This window comes from Fusarium keratoplasticum, chromosome 15 (genome assembly GCF_025433545.1).
Source record: "Fusarium keratoplasticum isolate Fu6.1 chromosome 15, whole genome shotgun sequence".
Lineage (NCBI taxonomy): Eukaryota > Fungi > Ascomycota > Sordariomycetes > Hypocreales > Nectriaceae > Fusarium > Fusarium keratoplasticum.
This window is the reverse complement of record NC_070543.1, coordinates 212862-233087: the sequence shown is the minus strand read 5'-3', so window position 1 is coordinate 233087 and position 20226 is coordinate 212862. Positions and strand designations below refer to the sequence as shown.

Here is a 20226-nt window from a genome sequence, read left to right as displayed (position 1 = left end):
AGCTATCTTATATATAATTACTTTTATTCCCTTTATAAGAGACTTTAATATTTTAAGAATTAATTCTAAAGAGCTATTTTAATACTTTTTAATTTATCTTTTAAGGTATTTAGACTAAGATCTAGCCTTAAGTATAATCTTTAGGGTCCTTAAAACCTAAGGGGTAAAAGGTTTAGCCTCCTCCTCGGTAAGTATTAGAGTCTATAGCTATATATTAAGCTTTAAAATTATAATTTCTAGGTTAAGAGGAATAAGGCTAGCTTCTTTAAAAGCCCCCTTAATATTTCTTTTTATTATAATAGCCTTTTATATTATATAAAAGGCTAAAAAGAACTTAGTTTTTAAAATATAAGTAATAAAGTATTTAATTAAATATTTTATTTCTTAATTATAAGTTTTTTTTAATAACTTAAAGTACTTAATATTAAGGGGCTAAAATAAATAAAATAAATAAGGTAATATATAAAGCTAAATAATTTTCTTTTTCTTATAATATTTCTTAAATTTAATAAAATAATAATTTTTATAATTATTAAGGATTAAAAAGTAATAATAATTATTTAATTACTTAACATATATATATAGCAAGTGTCACAGTTATGCAAGTGTCACAATTTGATTTTAGTTAAAACAAGGGTTTTTTAAAAAATTCTAGAAAATTAAAACTAAGCTTAAAAAGGCTAAAAATTAGAAGTTAGTATAATTATACATCATATTACTCACCCTAATTCTTATAGATTATTAGAAAAATTCGTATAGGGAAGTATAGAGAAAACCTATTCGCACTGTATAAATAGCTATTTCTCTATAAAGTAGATTTTTTAAAAATCTATAAAAATTATATATAGTTTATCTATAAGTTAAATAGCTGGAAACACTCTTTTTAAGTTTTTAGCTATTCTATGTAAGTTTTTATTAAAGTTAGAAAATCCTAGTTTTAGTGCACAGTCCAGCTGTGACACTTGCATGACTGTGACACTTGCTTATCATATACGTTAGCTATATATTAATTAAAATATTTTAGTTATTTTAAATTAATTTTATTATTAATCTAATTATTTTAAGTTATTATAATAGCTTAATTACTTAAGAAGTTATTATTTTAATATTAATTAATAAGGTAATATTAGCTTATATTAATAATAAATAGCTAGATTACTTAGCCTTTTATATTAATTACTTAAATAATTATAATCTATTCTTAGTTTCTAAGTTATATTAATTTTAGCTTTAAATACCTTTCTAAACCTATAATAATTATTTTACTTATAATTATACCTATAAGAAAGCTAATCTTATTAAAGTTATATAAATTATCTAATTAAATATTATATTTTATAATTATATTCTTTATAAGCTAAAACTAATTATAAATAATTATTAAGTTTTTATATTTAGCTTTTTAATAATTATATTTCTAAAAAAAATATATCTTAAGCTCTAAGTATTACTTAATAAAATTATAAGCCTAATATATATTAATTAATAATATATTATAATTAATAAGTAATTAATTAGTTATTTCTTTAATATTATAAAGCTAAGGGGGGAATCCTTATAAATCTAGGTTAAGAATAAAATACTTAAGGATCTCTTTCTCTAGCTTAAATAGCTTATATAATTTAGGGATAATATTAGCTTAGGCTTAGATATTATTATATTAGGCATAAAGGGTATTATAAGTAACTTAATAGATCTTTATAATATATTAAAGGATTAATTTTAAGTTATTTTAATAAGCCTAAAGGGTAAGAAAGACCTTAGCCTCTTTATTAGATTATAATATATTGGGTAATTAAAAATTAATTAATTAAATAGTAATAATATAGGTTAAGGGATTTTTAATTAGTTTACTTATCTAATTAGTTTACTTATTAAGTATATTAGGTATTTTTATAATATATTATTAATTATTTATTAAAATATAATAAGTATATTTATAAGTCTAAAGGGTATAATAAGATATTTAAATAATTTATATATAATATATATAGTAATTTTTTATTTATATTTTTTTTAATTTAAATAAATTTATAAGCTTTATTAAGGTTAAATATTATAAAGTATTTCTTAAAAATTAATCCTTTATCTTACTAATAAAAAGTAATAATATATAATCTTTAATTATAATAATATTAAATAGCTTAAAATTAATATAAAGCTAAAATATTTTATTTTTCTTTAAAATAAATATAATAAAATATTTAATAAATTACTTATTTTTCTTAATATATTTCTTTTATAATATATCTTTAATATATTTCTTTAATATTAATAATTATATTTTATTAAGTAAATAAAATTTATTAAAGCTAAGTTATTTTTTATTTATAAATTTAATTTCTAAGTTATAATATATATATTTAAGTAATTTTATTTTAAGTTCTTTTATAAAAAGCTTTTTATAAATATAATATTATAATAAAATATCTTTAAATTTTTTTTTTAATATTTTCTTAATTTACTTAAGGTTTTTTTCTAACATACTTAATAAGCAAGCGCTATAGTCAAGCAAGCGCCGTACCTAAACTATGTACTAAAATTTAAAAGTTTTAACCCTAATAAAAACCGCACTAAAATATCTAGAAACCTAAAAAGTGGGTTTTTAGCTATTTAACTTATAAATAAATTATATATAATTCTTTTAGATTTTTAAAAAATTCCCTTTATAGAGAAATAGCTAAATATATAGTATAAATATATTTTTTTATTACTTATATAAGAAGTAATTTTTTAAAAAATATATAAAAATTAGAATAGGTTTCTTTATAAATAAATAGCCTAACTTTAAGATTATATCTAGTTTAGGCTTAAAATAAATTTCTTAGAAATTTTAAAAGAACTTTTTATTTTAGTAGGATTTATACTATAGGGTAAAGTGCGGCGCTTACTTAACTGCGGCGCTTACTTAACTGCGGCGCTTACTTATTAAGTATGTTAATTTATAAAATTATTATATAATATATATAATAAGTAAATATTATAATTATATAAGTATTATAAAAATCTTAACCTCTAAGCTAGAAATTATAATAAACATACTATAAGCTATTTAATTAATTAAAATTACTTATTATATTTTTCCCTAGATATCTTAATTATTACCTAATAAGTCCTTATATTATAACTAGGCTTATTATAGATATTATAATACTAAATACTTAGTTACGCTAACCTTCCTTAATTATTACTTTATAATAATTTAGCTACTACTTATATATTAGTATTTATTTAATTAATTACTTACCTTCCTTCTTTTATTATTATAACCTCTTTTTTCTATAACTAGGTCTATTTTACCCTTTAGCATTAACCTAGTATTTTATTTACTTATTAAAAGTCTTAGATCTTTGCCCTTATAAGAGCTATTATATATATAATTATCTTTATTTTTCTTATAAGAGACTTTAATACCTAAAGAATTAATTCTAAAAAGCTATTTTAATACCTTTTAATTTATTTTTTAAGGTATTTAAATTAAGGTTAGGCCTTAAATATAATCTTTAGGGTCCTTAATACCTAAAAAATTAATTAATTAAAAGCCTTTTTAATTAATATTAATATCTATAGTTATATATTAAGCTTTAAGATTATATTTTTTAAATTAAGAGAAATAAGCCTAGCTTTTTTAAATAATACCTTAATATTTTTTTTATTATAATAGCTTTATATATTATATAAAAGGCTAAAAAAAACTTAGTTTTTTAAATATAAATTATAAAGTATTTAATTAAATATTTTATTTATTAATTATAAGCTTATTTTAATATATAAAAATATTTAATATTAAGGGACTAAAATAAATAAAACAAATAAAATAAAAAAATAAATAAAATAAAAAAAATAAATAAAATAAATAAAATAAATAAAATAAAATAAAATAAATAAAATAAATAAAATAAAAAAAAAATAAATAAAATAAAAAAAATAAAAAAAATAAAATAAAAAAAATAAAATAAAATAAAATAAATAAAATAAATAAAATAAAAAAAATAAAATAAAAAAATAAAATAAAATAAAATAAAAAAATAAATAAAATAAATAAAATAAAATAAAAATAAAAAAAAAATAAAATAAATAAAATAAATAAAATAAATAAAATAAATAAAATAAATAAAATAAATAAAATAAATAAAATAAATAAAATAAATAAAATAAATAAAATAATATAAAAAAGTAAATAATATTTCTTTTTTTATAATATTTCTTAAATTTAATAAAATAATAATTTTTATAATTATTAAAAATTAAGAGCTAATAAGAATTAATTAATTAATTAATTATATATTAATTAAAGTATTTAAATTACTTAAAATTAATATTATTATTAATTTAATTATTTTAAGTTATTATAATAACTTAATTACTTAAAAGGTTATTTTTTTAATATTAATTAATAAGGTAATGTTAGCTTATATTAACAATAAATAATAAAATTAATTAGCCTTTTATATTAATTATTTAAATTATTATAATTTATTCTTAGTTTTTAAGTTATATTAATTTTAGCTTTAAATACCTTTTTAAGCTTATAATAATTATTTTATTTATAATTATATTTATAAAAAAGCTAATCTTATTAAAGTTATAAATATTATTTAATTAGATATTATACTTTATAAATATATTTATTATAAGCTAAAATTAATTATAGATAATAATTAAGTCTTTATACTTAGCTCTTTAATAATTATAGTTTTAAAAAAAATATATCTTAGGTCTAAGTATTACTTAATAAAGTTTAAAGCCTAATATGTATTAATTAATAATTCATCGCAGTTAATAAGTAATTAATTAGTTATTTTCTTAATACTATAAAGCTAGGGGAGAAATTCTTATAAATCTAAGTTAAGAATAAAATAAATAACAATCTATTCCTCTAAATTAGAAAGCTAATATAACTATAAGATAATATTATATTAAGATTAAATATTATACTATTAGTAATATAAGATATAATAATAGACTATATAGATAATTATAGTTTATTAAATACTTAACTTAGGGTTATTTTATATAGCCTAAAGTATAAAAAGGATTCTAGCCTTAATAAAACCTTATAATATATTAGGTAATTAGGAATTAATTAATTAAATAAAGATAATATAAGTTAAGGGATTTTTATCATACTTATATTATATTTCTTTTAATATAGAGGTATTTTATATTTATTTTTTCTTAATTTCTTTAATATTTTTAATAAAAATTTAAAATCTTCTATTATATCCTAAGTTATTACTTATTATAAAAGGTATCTTATTAATAAAAAAAGTACTTAGCTAATTCTTTAATTAAAATATAAGTTATAATATTATAACTATAAGTACCTAAGCATAAGGTTATAATACTTATTTAATATTATCTTAAATAAAATCCCTTAGTTTGTTCTTTTAATAAAAACCTTAAGGTAATTAATTTTATAATAAATAATTCTATTATTATAATTAAAAGGGGTTCCTTTTAAGTTAATAATTATATAAGGCGCTTATTTATATTTTTATAATAACTTAAGACTATTTATTATTATTAGGTTAAAGTAATTTTACTTAACGTATATGCATAGCGAGTGTCTCAGTCAACCGAGTGTCTTAAAATACCCTATAGTAGGATTTCCATTTTAAAGAGAATTCTCTTAAAAAATTCTAGAAATTTTAATTAAGGCTAAAAATAGCTAAGGCTTTAAATTTAGCTTATTAATATTAGTATAAATAATATATATTTTTATAGAATATTTAAAAAAATCTCTTATAAGGTAGTTTAGAAAAAAATATATTCGCACTATATAAATAGCTTTTCTCTATAAAGGGATTTTTTAAAAAAAAATTATAAAAATCAGATTTAGCTTATTTATAAGTTAAATAGCTAAAAGTTATTTTTTTAAGTATCTAGCTATTTTATTTTAGTTTTTATTAAAGTTTAAAAATCCTACTTTTAGTGCACAGTCTAGCTAAGACACTTGGTTAACTAAGACACTCGCTATGCATATATGTTAGTTTTATTATTTATTAAAGTATTTTATTATTTTCTCCTAATTTATATTTTTAATTCTAAGTATTATTACTAATATACTTTATTTATAAAATAAAAGGCCTTTTAAGGTAATTCTTTCTTATATTTATTTATTTATTACCCTATATTAAATAAAGTATTTAGTTTTTATTATTATATAACTAAAATACTTAAACTTATATTTTTTATTTATATAGGCTTTATAATTATAATTATTTACTTAGCTATTAATTTAATACTAATAGCTTTATTTTATAACTTAATTACTTTTCTTTAGTTTAGTAATGTTTAATTTATCTTAGTTTTCTTAATTAATATATTTTTATTAGTTTTTAATTTAAAAAATAATTTATTTTTTATCTTAAATAATATAATAAAATTCTAAGGAGTATTATATATTTATAATACTAATAGATTTATAGTAATATATTACTTTATATTCTTTTATTTTATATTATAAATAACAGTTATTATTTAGCTAGTATAATAAGGCGACTAAGAAATAGTCTTATTTTTACTTTTCTTCTTAATAAGTCTTATATTAATAATATTAATATAATATCTATAAGATATTAATATACTTCTAGTATATTAGGTATATTTATATATTATCTTATTAATTAAAGGGTATTTCTAGGTATTATGGGTTTTTAGCTAGTTTCTTATAATAGGCTTAAATATAAATTTCTTATTTATTAATTATATCTATATATTCTTATATTATTTAGATATACCTTTCTTATATATTATTTTAATAATAATTATTATTTTTATTATAGAATTAGGGGTAATATTCTTCTTTTTATAATTTTTTATTATTTTTTTAAAGATTTTATTATTTAAGGTATCCCTAAAATAATTCTTTTTATAATTTTAAAGCATTATACTTAAACTAAGTATAATTAATATTATTACTATTTACCTTAGTAATTTAATTATTATATAATAATCTATTATATTAATTTATTTTTTATTATTTATATATTTTATTATATTTTTATAATACTTTAACCTAATATTATAGGCATAGGGTATTATTATATTATATAAGGTTATTTTATTAATTAACCTTATAATAGACTATAGTAGGTATTTAGGATTATATATTTTTATTATACTTTATAATTTATTTCTTATAATTAAACCCTTTTATAATAACTTCTTAAAAATTAATTTATTTCTCTTTTATTAAGAGTAATAATTAGCCGATTATTAGTACTATAGTCTTAGATTATTTATTAAATTATCTAAGTATAGTAATAATATATTATTTTATTTATATGCCCTTAGTAGGTTTAGGTTCTAGAAGTAATATTTATTATCCTAAGATATTAAAATAATTAATCTTTAGGGCTTTAATTAGTTTATAAAGGTATATCTTTATAATATTATTAATTATATAATTTTTTTAATTTATTCTTTTATTAAATATATTACTTAATAAAATATAATAGTATCTTTTAATTAGAATCTTATTTTAGTATATCTTTATTATATTATTCTAAGTATTTTAATAATATAAATAGCTATTTATAATTTATTATCTATTTAGGTAATTCTTATATATTTTTTATTTTTTATAAGGAATTATTATTAAGTTAGCTAATAATAATATCCCTCCTTAATATTATATCATTTCTTATAATAAATCTTTTTAATCTAATTTATTTTATAATATTAATAATATTTAAGCTTAGAATAATTTTATTTATTTTTTTTAAATAGCTCTAAGTTCTATAAGTTATATATATATCTTATAAGAAGTTTTTTTTTTATAGCTAATAAATTTTATAATTATCTTATTATTAATATTAATTTAAAAAATAAAAGTTAAAATTTACCCCCTTTAGCTTATTATATTTTATAATCTTTTTTTTATATCTTTTATCTTATTATTTATTAATTTTAATAGCTAATATAATATATTTATTAAGGTTATTAAATTAATTTATTTTATATAATTTATCCTTAACCTTTAATTTTAATTCTTAATAAAATACTTCTATAAGAGATTTAATATTAAATTTAGTCTTTAAAGTTAATTATCTAAATAAAACTATATAAGTAGTATATAATTTTATTTAATTAAAAATAAATAATTATATAATTATTTATTATTTTTTAATTATAAATTTAAATATATCTTTTAGGGTAATTTTAAAGGTATCTTAGTCTAAGAAAATATTAATAATATCTTAGTCTTAGTTTATTTTTTTATTAAAAAGAAAGTCCTTAGTAATAAGTTCTATCTATATAGCTATAATACCTTCTATAAGTTATCCTATAAATAAGGCCTTAGCCTTAGCGCTTATAAGCTTAATTAAAAGAATTTAAAATATCTCTTAAAATAAATTAAAAATAAAATAAAATCTCTTACTTCTTTATTAAATAATATTAGTTTAAGTAGCTTAATTACTTCTTTAATATCCCTAGTAAGTATAAGGTTAATTATAGGGAGCGATATAGCCTATTGTTATATTTATCTACTAAGTTAATTAATTATAGCATAGAGTTAATAGATTTTAGTAATTATCTTTATAATACTAGGGGGTATATTATATATAGGTAAGTAGCCTTAGTTAATACTTAGGGTACTAGGAATATTATTATTAGATATATTAATAATAATATAATATTACTTAGGGTAATATTTAATAATTTACTAAATAAGAGCTATTAGTATATAATAAGAAGGTATTTCCTAAGAGATAAATTAATTATATTAGGTTTATATTAATATAAGATTAAATAATATATTTTAAAATAAAAGATATAAATTATATCTAATAATATACTTAAAGGTATTAAATATAATTAAGTTATATTAATAACTAAAATAATTAATATATAAAAAAATATAATAAGTATATATTATATATTATATAAGTTATTAAGGCCTAAGTAAATAAGTTAAGGTTATTTATTATACTTTTAATAAGTAGTATATATTAGCTTATAATTATTAAGTTAGGGGAAATAAGTACTAAGCCGTTTTAGGCTATTAGGTAATTTCTTATATATAGAAAAAGGTTAGAGGCCGCGGCTTCTAATTATTATTATCTTCTTTATCTATTATAATAAAAAAAAAGAGCTTTAGGCTTTCTTCCTCGGCGTAATTATTATTATTATTAATTAATTATTTACCTTTATTATTTTCTATATTATTAAGATTATAAAATAATATATAAAATCTTTTTTTTAAAAGATTATAAAAAGAAATATATACTAAAAGATCTAATTATATAATATAATATATTTTATTTTTTTAATAAATTATTAAAATAAGTAATTTAGTTTTAATATAAATTAGCTAGTTATTATAAGGTATTATTAATATATAATCCTAGGTATATCTAAGTTATAATATTATTATTTAAAATAATTTATTTAATTTATTAATTATTAATAAGCTAGGCTTATTATTTATAAACTTAATTATTATATTTATATTATATATTAAAAAACATTTTATATTAGTTTTAATTTTAGTTTTTTTTAAAATTAATATAATTTAAAATATAAAAAAATTAATATTTATTTATAATAATTATAAAAATTAAAGCTATAATTATAATTATAATAATAAAATCCCTAGTATTATATAATTTCTTAATTATAATTCTTATAAATATTATATTTATAAATATTATATTAATAAAAAATATTTTTAAATATTTTTTATTTTTTATTTTTATTTTTTTATATAAAAATTAAAATAATTAAATACTTTATAAAAAGCTTTATTTTTTATAATAATATAACTAAATATAATTCTTTAGTTATTAATAATAAAAGATTTAAAAAAAAAAGCTATTTTATTAAAAAAATAAAATATATTAATTATATAGCTTAAATTTCTAATATATTTTTCTTTAGTAACTTTTTAAAAAAAAAAATCTTATATACTATCCCGTGATCTTAATATTATAGAAAATAATAAGGGCAAATAATTAATTAATAATAATAATAATTATACTAAGGAAGAGAGCCTTAAAGCTCCCCTTTCTTATTATAACTAATAAAAAAGATAATAATAATTAGGGGCCGCGGCCTCTAACCTTTTTCTATATATAAGAAATTACCTAATGGCTCAAAACGGCTTAGCACGTATTTCCCCTAACTCACTATTATATTAATATTAAGATTATAATACTATAATATATTAAAAATAAATATTTTATTATAGTTAGAGCCTCGCCCTCGATGGGGTAACTAAGCCTGAAGATCGTTGGTTCCCGAGCTACTCCGACCTTCTGACTCAGCAAATTTCTCCAAAAGCCAGATTGTCGCAGGCGCTAGAGTGTGTAGTTGTCAAATACTTACTAACCCGGACCCGAAAGGCACCACTAATAAGTCTGTTGAAGTTGAAGAAGGGCTTAGAAGCAGGTTCCAGAGCAAAGCAGTGCAGTTTCAAGGGCGACAGGTGCGACGAAAAGTCCGAGATTATAACAACAGGGGCAATATAGTCCATTGCCAAGGGAAGGCAAGAAAGATGTACGGAAACGAAATAGCCACCAACCTTCAATCACTCGTACATGGTGCGTCTTTCAAAAGGATCCCCTACCCTTCAGGTACAGTGTTCCTTCATACGTCACCCAACTCAATCGTACATCTCAGGATCAGCTAGTTTGAAAGCGTTTCTTCCGTGCGCAAACCAAAAGACCAGAGCATATACGCCGACAACCCCCAGAACTGCAGATACATAGTTCATCTCATCAGCGACGGCCGGGATATAATAAGGAAAACAGAAAAACACGAGGGCGGCTAAGGACCAGGCCAGAGTGAAGAAATTGGTGAAGTATCCAAGGACAGGAAACCAGAAAGGGCCCGGTGTCACCTTGGATCGTCCAGAATAGAGCAGACATAGAATACTGGCTGAATAGGAAATGTACTGGAATAGGATACCACCCGCCACGAGTGAGTTAAAAGCTAGTTTCGAGGCCAGGTAGAGACAGCCCAAGATGACGACCCAGAGATTGGACCACAGGTGGGCCCAAATGGGTGCGTCGTAAGGGGCCCTTGCGATGCGACTGATATAGCTGTGAAAGGGAAACCCGCGGTCTCGGCTGAAAGACCAGGCCATTCGAGACTGCCAAGTATGGCAACCAATTACGGCCCCAAAGGCCGAGGCGGTAACGAACGACTGCAGGGCGATAGCAGCTGCCTTGCTGTTGTAAATCTGGCGGAAGATCTCTAGCGAGGGAACGGTTGCTGAAAGGGCGGCATCGAGGTCCTGGACCGAGAAGGCAAACGCAAGGATAATAGGTAACCCGGTACAGAAGCCCAATGCCACAGTGCACAAAAGGGCCTTGGGGATATTCTTGCGCGGTTGGGGAATCTCATCGGCAAGATGGGTGATGGCATCAAGGCAGGAAAATGACCATGCGCTCGGGTTTAAGCCGATCAGAAAAGCGATGCCGTTCGGCCAGCCGGAGATGTTGGAAATGTTGAGGAGGACCATATGAGCTCCCTGCTTGTGTGAATCTCCCGCCAGGCAGGAGACAAAGACAGCGAACAGCATGGCGGGCGTGAAAATGAGTAGAGACCGGCTGACCCATGGCAGGCTATGCTCGAAGAAGTTGAATCCAAATGCCACCAGGTTAATGATCTGGTAGCCGACGAAGGTCACCCAGGGTTCAGGCTCAAACGACGGATGGGTCATGGAGATCATAGAAAGGATGATCTGGGTCACAACGAGGTTGACTGAAGCTGTGACGCAGAGACCGCTGGCCCAGCTGACGATGCCAATCATGAATGACAAGAATCGACGGCATGAGGGAGGCCCGAGTTTTCCGACCCAGTAGTATTGCCCTCCAGAATGGGGGAAGGCAGAGGCCAGCTCGCCGAGGCTAACGGCAATGCAGAGCCCCGAAAATGCCATTGCCAGGAAGCCCCAGAACAAGACCGGGGGGCCACCAAAAGGTAGGGCATTGCCAAGCCCAACTATCATTCCGACAGCTGTGTTCGTTATAGAATGCCCAAGACCCATGGCAGTCCAGATGGTGAATGGCTCATCATGCATCCGTTGTGTGTTAATGACCTGGCCTTCAGTCGGTTCGTCGACATGATTGCTGCGTTCCAAACCACGCTTGGATGTCGACGTCGCCGTGTCCCTGGACATTGTCGTCATTGGTAGTCGTCGGAGTTGACAAGCGGTGCGGAGTGGAGAAGTGAAAATGGAAGATAGATTGACAAGATCAAGACACGTTGGGTCAAAGAGAACTGTCAGGGAGGAAGGGAATGGATGAGCAAGAGAGATGATAACTGAGAAGGTGAGATTGGGAGTGTCAAAGGCGAAGTCAGGGCAAAGTTTTAAGTAGGCCGGGGGGCTGCTCGAGTGTTGGCCAGAAAGTGACGGGCTGAAGAAGCTGTTCAAGATACAGCTTAATCAAATGACAGGGGATAGGGGTGGCGAGTATGCGGTACCCCAGAGTTTGCAGGTGACCGTGACGAAGCAAGATACGAAGTATAGCTGAACCAGCAACTCGGGTTAAAGGAGGGGAGACGGCATGCATACTTGACTGCAAAGAGCTAAACTCCGAGGTATACTCTCCATAATCGACATATGGTAATAGTTATGAGCTATACCACTTCAGGCCAGAGTGCGAGGACACCTTGGCTCCGAACCTTCCCCGCACGATACTGCGATATCTGCTGTAGATATGATGATTCCAAAAATCACCCCGCGTTTCGGCGGGTCCGAGGAGGTTGGGGGGCAATATCCTTATTCAGGAGAACTGCGAGGTGCAGTTCTCCTGAGTGGACAATCAATGCTGACCTTCGGCATCCATCTCCTTAGCCGCGCGAAGGCATCCAACTCGTACGAGACATCTCTCAATCAACGCACTGAATCTATCATGGAACATCAACAGGGCCACTAATTCTCGCATATCATCTATTAGCGCTCTAGCCGCGGAACGAGTACAGTTTGGGTGCCTACACGTAGTCAAGGACATACCTACCCCGCCATGGAGGCTGGTTGTCGGCGATGGAGCAGCTAGCTACTGTACGCTTTCAGGACTGTAAAGGTTTTTTCGCGGCATCATGAGAAGGAGGAAGGAGGAAGGTGGCCGACCAGACAAGATAAATACGGCCTCTTCCCGGTCCCCTCATGTCATTTTCTCTCCGACTTGTACCCCCATTTCCATCGCCATCTTCGCAGTACCTTATCGCTACCATGTCATTTGTCGCTACCCCCGAAGAGGTCGAGGCCTTCCAGCGCCTCTCTTCTGACCCTCGCTTCTCTCAAGAGCTCATTGCTCTCGACTTTACGACCACACCCGAGTTCATTAAGAGCGTGCTGCCCCCCAACTTTGAACCTGGCGACTCGCCTACCGGCCATATCAGCGTCGGCACCTTTGAGAGCAAGCTCTGCGGCGAGTTTGACTGCGCCATGGTCTCGATAGACGTCAAGTTCAAGGGCCAAACTGGCACCTACCTGCTTGAGCTTATCGTCAGCGGCGACATGCCCGTCACCTGGGGCCGCGAGGTCTGGGGAGAGGTTAAGAAGACGGGCACTTGTAAAATCTGGCGGTCCGGCAACTACCGTTATGCCGTGGCCGAGCGCAACGGCATCCGCCTCATCGAGCTCCAGGGCGAGTTTGGCGATGACCAACCTCCTCGTGTACGAGAGAACACGGCCTATGAAATCAAGGCCTACCCTCACTCCATGGGCAAAGGGCTCCAGTGGGAGCCCAAGGTCAATCAGCTGAAGGTTGTCGAGTACGACACCCGCTGGTCTGTCGGGAGCGGCCGAATCACGGTCCGCGGGACTTCGTCTGATCCCCTGCACAGTATCCCCATCAAGTCCATCAGCGATTTTGCCTATGTCTCCGGCCGCTCCGATTATACTGTTGTCGCAGACTACAACCTGGGCGTCACCGATGCCTACTTGCCCTACCTTGTCGGTCGTCACTATGACGACCTCCGAAATTTCAAGGTTGGGATTGAGTGGACATATATGGAGGACGAAGAGCACGACCCTGAGCCGACGCTGGTGCAGCGACTGAAGACGCCAGCGAAGAATTGAAGCATTGGAGGCGGATCTCGTGATTTGACGGGGGCCGCCCTGGTCCCAGGGTTCGGAGGAGCAAGAGGACTCGCTGAGATAGATATCTATACATGGTCAATTAATACACGCACCTCGTTGCTATTTTGCTGAGTACTCTATAGTACCTACCTGCCGTATGTACCTACACGTACTGCATGGTATGTCACCCTAACCCAAGCGCAAGACCGCGCCCAACCATCACCTCAAGCCAGGAGACCTGTTGACCCTGATCGCGAAGCGACCAAACCTGTTCAATGAGACCTGCACTCGTTGCATAGACCGGAATGCGTGAGACAGATACCAAATGTGAACCCGAGCGCTTCACTAGAAGTCGCTGCTGCGTGAAAGCTGCAGGGAGTTCCGACCCTGCAATGAGCAATAGCGGGCCCATCCAGTTAATAACGGTGTCATTTTGTGGGAGATTTTTTATCGTCTCCATAATGCCAAGTACCTTCTCCATGAGGATCGAAGCGTCCACGGGGTCGATCGGAGTAGAGATGCGCTGGGCCTGATACAACATGATGTCGCCGATGTCCCTGTAGCCTTCCGCAAGTTGAAGGAGCCGGGGTTCATCAGGGCTTCCCGTTGGGGGTTCCCAGTCCAAGAGTCGTCGCCTCAAGTGCCGTTCATGATCAGACGAGTGGCCTTGTCCCTCAACTACCCGACGGTAGTAGTATCCGATCTCGGTGAGGATGGGACACAGCGTTGTAGCGACTCCGGTGACGGGATGGACTGTGGTGCTGAAGGGTGCTCGCCCGGCGGCGCGTAAAACAGCCTCGTCGGTCGGCGGCTGTTGTAAGGCGGGAGCCAAGTAGGACGAAAAGCACTCGCAATATAAGAACAATCCGAGGATGTAAAATGCAAAAGCGTCTGTAGGCTCCTTGTCCAAGATGAGGGGCATTACCCTGCGAACGCCCATCAGGAACTCACTGCCATAGTCCCGACCTGAACGGTCCAACCAACTGGATGAAACGCAAAGAATGAGGGATGACAAGGTCAAGGTCCGCAGTAGAGTCTGTCGATTAGAACTGGCTGATTGTATTCGGGTGATCTCTCCCTGAAGAGACACAATAGCCAAGTTCCTCTCATTCAACGCGTAGCCAAGGCCATTCAAGGAAAAACCATTGCGATGAGCACTGGACACGCTCTGAATCGCGTGGCGGAGAGCTCTTGACCGCTGTAAATATCTTGCCAGGGGATACGACAGTGGATTTGCGGGCGGCGGGAACATGGCCATGACGAGGCAGGCCGTGTCGTACCAATATCGGAGCGTGTCATCTTCGAGGGCCGGCCCAGGAGTTGAAGAGTTGGACGCTGTGATCCAAGGCCTTTCGATTTGCCAAGTGTCAAAGTGGAAGTTCCCCGTGCAAACCTCACCGCGGGCAACGCATCGAGAGCAAGAGGGCTGCTGCTCGTCGCACTTGACTTTTCGGCGTTTGCATTGCTCGCAGCCAGTGCGCTGCTTTAAGGATCTGGACCCAGACCTGGATCCAGGGGGCGGGCGTAATCTCTTGCTCATTTGGAGATGGGAGAGTTGGACCTGAACTGCAGGCCTTGGCACGACTGAATGCATGAGGCCGCGCGGCACGGATTAACGTATTACCGCTCACTCTAGATCCTATTGTAATGGTGTCAAGAGTGGTGGCCGACATAATATCACAACCCTCCCCTCCCAAAAAGGCGTACTCATGTGCTCGATCTCTGGGGCATTGAGCATACCTAGTGATCCAAAAAAACAAATTGAAAATAACGCTGAATTTTTACACCTCAACATCTCCTCACGCATTGCCGATAGTAAGAGACCAAGGTTGACGAATGCCCGAACGTGACTTTTATTATGTTTATCAATTAAAACTGAGGTGCGTGCTTACAGCGTCGCTAACTTAGACAGCTGTTGCATCAATAACATCAAAGATGAACTGACCAGAACCACTAACCACCCAATAGACACCAACCACGAGCCCCCAGATACCAAACACGATAATGGAATAATTCATGGTATCTCCAGTAACTGGCAGATAGATCGGAAACAGCGAGATAACACTGATGAAAATTCCCCAAGCTACTGCGAAGATATTGAGCGAGTACCCAATCCACGACACCTTGCCAATATCAAAATAGCGGTCGGGCAGAATCGACCGGCCGCGACAGAGCAAAACCACAATGGGTGCAATGAAGACGAGCTGATATGAGACTGTGACACTGGACGCGATAGCATTCCACGCCAAATCACCGGCCAAATAGAGGAGCCCTAGTAGTAATGTGGCCACGAACGAGGCGACCAAGGCACGAAGAGGGACGTCAATCTTGGGTTCTACATGTGCGAAGTACGCCGAGAAGGGCACGCCTTGCTGCCGCGCCATGGCCCAAATGAGACGCGATGAGGCCGTCATCACCTGCGACGCCACAAAGATAGCAAGCAGCACCATGATTGTCGTCGCCACGGCCAGTCCGGCTTTGAGGCCTATTGCATTGACGTAGAGCTGCAAGTACACTGCTCCGAGGGTAGTGTTGACCAGCTTGTCGAATCTCCCCATCGAGTACAGCAGAAAGACGCCAAACCCGAACGACATGGCGGTGGATATCGCCACAGAGAGGGACAGGACCAGCGGGATGGTCTTCTTAGGATTCTTAGTTTCTTCCGAAAGGTGCACTACTGCATCGAGGCCAGTAGCAGCGAATGTCGACTGGGTAAGCGAGAGGAGAAAGACCATGGCGTTGCTGGACCATCCGGTTTCGTTGATGAATGTCTTGAAAACGAAGTCGGCCGACTGAGGGTGGAAGTCGGACGCCCAGATGCCGACGGTCAAGAATAGCGAGACCATGAGCCACACCAGCGACGCGATGTTGAAGGCTGGGTAATACTTGGGTAAGATGTTGATGGGTATGTCCAGCAAGCAGATTGCCCAGTAGAGCAGAACGACCTGGTATCGCGGCCACTCGTACCCGTTGAGGAGAGTGACGAGCGCCGTTAGCGTCTGTGCCGCCGCAAAATTGGACGCCGCAGTTCCCGTCAGATACGCTAGGATGTTCATCCAGCCGGTCAAGTAGCTGAAAAGGGCACCGCTGTTTCGGTCCGTCATCTGGGTGATCCAGTATTGGGAGCCGCCCGCATGCGGCCATATCGAGGCCAGCTCCGACAGGCATAGGGCGGTGGCTATCTGGAAGACGCCGACGACGAGGGCGCCGTAGATGAGAGCGACGGGCCCGCCCACGTAGACGAAGGTGCCAGCGATGACGAGGTAGTTGGACCACGAGGCCATGACGGAAAGCTGGTAGCCGAGGAGGGGCCAGAAGGTGAAACGCTTTTCGAGGGCCACGTCTTGCAAGAAGCTGGCGTCTGGGGAGATTCGGTGACTGGTTGAGCTTGCACGTTTCATGGGTTTGGCGCCCAAGGTGTCGTCCTTGGGAACATGGCCCTGTTCAGAGGCGGCGTTGGACAGAGAGGAATGGTTCATGTCTAGTGGAGAGATAATTGTGAGAGTCTGGATGGAGCGAGACGAGATGATTGAGAGTGGCTGTTGTAAGGAAAATTATGGGCAGTTATGATGAACTCTCTCTTTGGTTATCTGTGCCGTTTAACCGGAACTGGCGAGGCAGATATCAAGCGGAGGCAGCTTGGATGAGCATTATCGGGGGGGGGTTTCGATTGCTCCCTCGCACTTCGTCTTAAATGGGTTAGTATGGGGGGACATGCACCCGCTCGCTTGGGACTACGGGGTCAAGTGGCAAGACAACGGGGTGGAATGTTACCTACCCCAGATTGATAATGGACTAGCTAGAGATTTGGATCTACAGTATTACAGTAAAGTACCTATCTACTTATCTACCACACCTTGAACCCCACACTGTTCGCACTTCTTCTTGAAAGGGAACTGCCGAGCGGAATCTGGATGTCAATGCAAGTTATGAGGCGAGTCAGATGGAGAAGAAGGTGGAAGCGAGCTCCCGATGGTTCATTTATTAGCCCCTTGTAAGCAGGCCACCCTGAATGAATTCCCAGGACCATAGTTTCTGGGGGCCCCGCACTGGGGAATTCCTAGCCATGTTTTTGATTTGCTGGTATGGAACTTCAAGGCAAAACCCGACCCCACCCAAATTGCGTCCCCAAATCAGGGGCCTGTACCGTTTCAGGCAAGATAAGTGAGAGTAGAGAGTTATCTTGTGCATTGCTTAGTTTGCCTTCTAAACTTGGTTAAGTTAAAGGGCTGGAAGATCTGAGTCAAGCAGGAGTCAACACGCATCCAGTTGTATTTATACCCTCCTGGCTGTTTGTATGGCGAAATACGGAATCACTCGTACAGATTCATGAAGTCAGTTCAACCTCCCATCCTGAAACACATTGGATAACTCGATGCCTTTCACGCCTCTTTGTTTGGCAAAATAAGGATATCTTTTCCATCCTGTCCTTGCACATTCATTCTTCGTTCTGCTTCCCAAAGACTATACGCCAGTCTTCTCAACTACCTACTTTATCTTCTTCTCTACCAAATCATTCGACATGCCGAGTTCCCTTGGGGGCGTCTATGAGCCGGGAATCGTCGACCCTGGTGTCCCTCGCCCAAATCCCGCCCAGTCTTACTGGCAGACAGAACCACACCCACTGGTCGAGCACCAGTCGCCCTGGCCAACTAGCGCCGTGGACGTCGTCATCATTGGTTCTGGTGTGACTGGGACAAACTTGGCCCCCAACTTGGTGGCAAAGCATCCCGGATTCAAAGTAGTCGTTGTCGACTCGCGCAGCCTCTGCTCGGGTGCGACTGGCCGCAACGGTGGACATATCAAGACAGCGACTTTTGCTGTCTGGGAAGACCGCAAGAGACCTTATGGCATCGAGGAGGCCGCCCGTCTCACCGCCTTCGAGCACAGTCATCTAGATGCTATGATCAGTGCTGTAAGGGAATAAAGGAATCGACTGCAACCCCACATATACTGAAGGCTTGGATGCCTACTTTGACCAGAAGGCTTTTGACAAGGCATGCCTGGCCCTCGACCACATGCGCGCCTCTGCGCCTCAACTCGCGAAACGATATCATGTATACACCAACAGAGACTACCTACAGAGCGCCCCGAAGCTATCCCACCGATGCGTAGGCGCCATCGGTAGTTCCGCCGCGTCTGTCTGGCCGTATAAGCTCGTTACTGGATGATGGCCCGCCTGATAGAGGCTGGAAAAGTTAATGTCCAGACAGGTACCACGGTCCGCAATCGATGACGTTGCCGGGAAGGAGTTTGCCCTCGTCCACACTAGCTGTGGTGTAATCCACGCTCGCTAGATAGTGGATGCCGCAAACGGGTAGATTGGCCATCTCTTTCCAGAGCTACGGCCTTTCATCTCGTCTGTCCGAGGCAATGTGGTGCACTACGGACCAATGGATGGACAACAGCGAGGCGGAAACTCATCAGCACTAGGCTTCGAGAGTCGATATTCTTTCCGGCTACGCTATGCCCCCAAGGAATACGACTATCTGATCCAACGTCAGAAAGGCGATGTTGTGGTCGGCCATGTCAATTGCGGTCGTCGCACCGCTGGGGACGATACCAAGACTGATATGCTGCCCCTAGCTCATCTACGTGGATGCTTTCACGAGGTCGCCGCTCAGCCATCACCTACAGTCCCCGCGGCCGCCCGACACGTCTGACCTGGCAATCTGTGGGCAAGCACAGTCGCGTATTGGTAGCGAAGTTGTAAGACGAGTGAAGCAAGATGTTTATGTAGTCGGATGACCTGGTTTGAGAGGGAAATAAAATGCAGGTAGAGAAGCCGATAGTGACGAGAAATTGATAGTTTATTTGTGTTAGTCGTCCAGATTTTAATACTATCAGAGTTTATGGCTTGTTTACGCGCCGTAGTAGGACTGAGAATCGATTTTTGGCTTTACATCGGTATTCATTACGAAGGATCCTGAGCCTATTTTGTTCCCACCACCATCGTCTTCAAGACCGCGTAATCCCCCACACCATATTTCGACCCTTCCCTCCCAAACCCAGACTCTCTTACGCCCCCGAATGGTACTGCGGCAACGCTGATGACACCGGTGTTAACCCCCACCATGCCAACATCCAGAGCCTCGGACACGCGGTGAATTCGATCCACGTCACGACTGAAAACGTAACCCGCGAGGCCCACCTGGGTGTCGTTGCTAGTTCAACCACCTCCTCCTCGG

General features: G+C 34.0%; 5 protein-coding genes across 5 annotated transcripts; 2 read left to right on the top strand and 3 right to left on the bottom strand.

The window, feature by feature from the left end:
- Positions 1 to 10609: 10609 nt before the first annotated feature.
- Positions 10610 to 12130, bottom strand: NCS57_01490100 (uncharacterized protein; the record flags this gene model as incomplete). Its single annotated transcript, XM_053064486.1, has 1 exon — positions 10610 to 12130. The coding sequence occupies one exon, from the start codon at positions 12128 to 12130 to the stop codon at positions 10610 to 10612; it is 1521 nt and encodes a 506-aa protein (XP_052906114.1).
- A 1056-nt stretch (positions 12131 to 13186) lies between these two features.
- NCS57_01490000 (Acetoacetate decarboxylase) lies at positions 13187 to 14038 on the top strand (the record flags this gene model as incomplete). The annotated part of the gene is made up of 1 exon (XM_053064485.1): positions 13187 to 14038. One exon carries the CDS (start codon positions 13187 to 13189, stop codon positions 14036 to 14038), a length of 852 nt encoding a protein of 283 aa, XP_052906113.1.
- A 345-nt stretch (positions 14039 to 14383) lies between these two features.
- NCS57_01489900 (Zn(2)-C6 fungal-type domain-containing protein) lies at positions 14384 to 14960 on the bottom strand (the record flags this gene model as incomplete). The annotated part of the gene is made up of 2 exons (XM_053064484.1): positions 14384 to 14425; positions 14511 to 14960. The coding sequence occupies 2 exons, from the start codon at positions 14958 to 14960 to the stop codon at positions 14384 to 14386; spliced, it is 492 nt and encodes a 163-aa protein (XP_052906112.1).
- A 982-nt stretch (positions 14961 to 15942) lies between these two features.
- On the bottom strand, positions 15943 to 17517 carry NCS57_01489800 (uncharacterized protein; the record flags this gene model as incomplete). The annotated part of the gene is made up of 1 exon (XM_053064483.1): positions 15943 to 17517. The coding sequence occupies one exon, from the start codon at positions 17515 to 17517 to the stop codon at positions 15943 to 15945; it is 1575 nt and encodes a 524-aa protein (XP_052906111.1).
- Positions 17518 to 18560: 1043 nt separating this feature from the next.
- NCS57_01489700 (DAO domain-containing protein) lies at positions 18561 to 19209 on the top strand (the record flags this gene model as incomplete). Its single annotated transcript, XM_053064482.1, has 2 exons — positions 18561 to 18953; positions 19021 to 19209. 2 exons carry the CDS (start codon positions 18561 to 18563, stop codon positions 19207 to 19209), a joined length of 582 nt encoding a protein of 193 aa, XP_052906110.1.
- Between the last annotated feature and the right edge of the window lie 1017 nt (positions 19210 to 20226).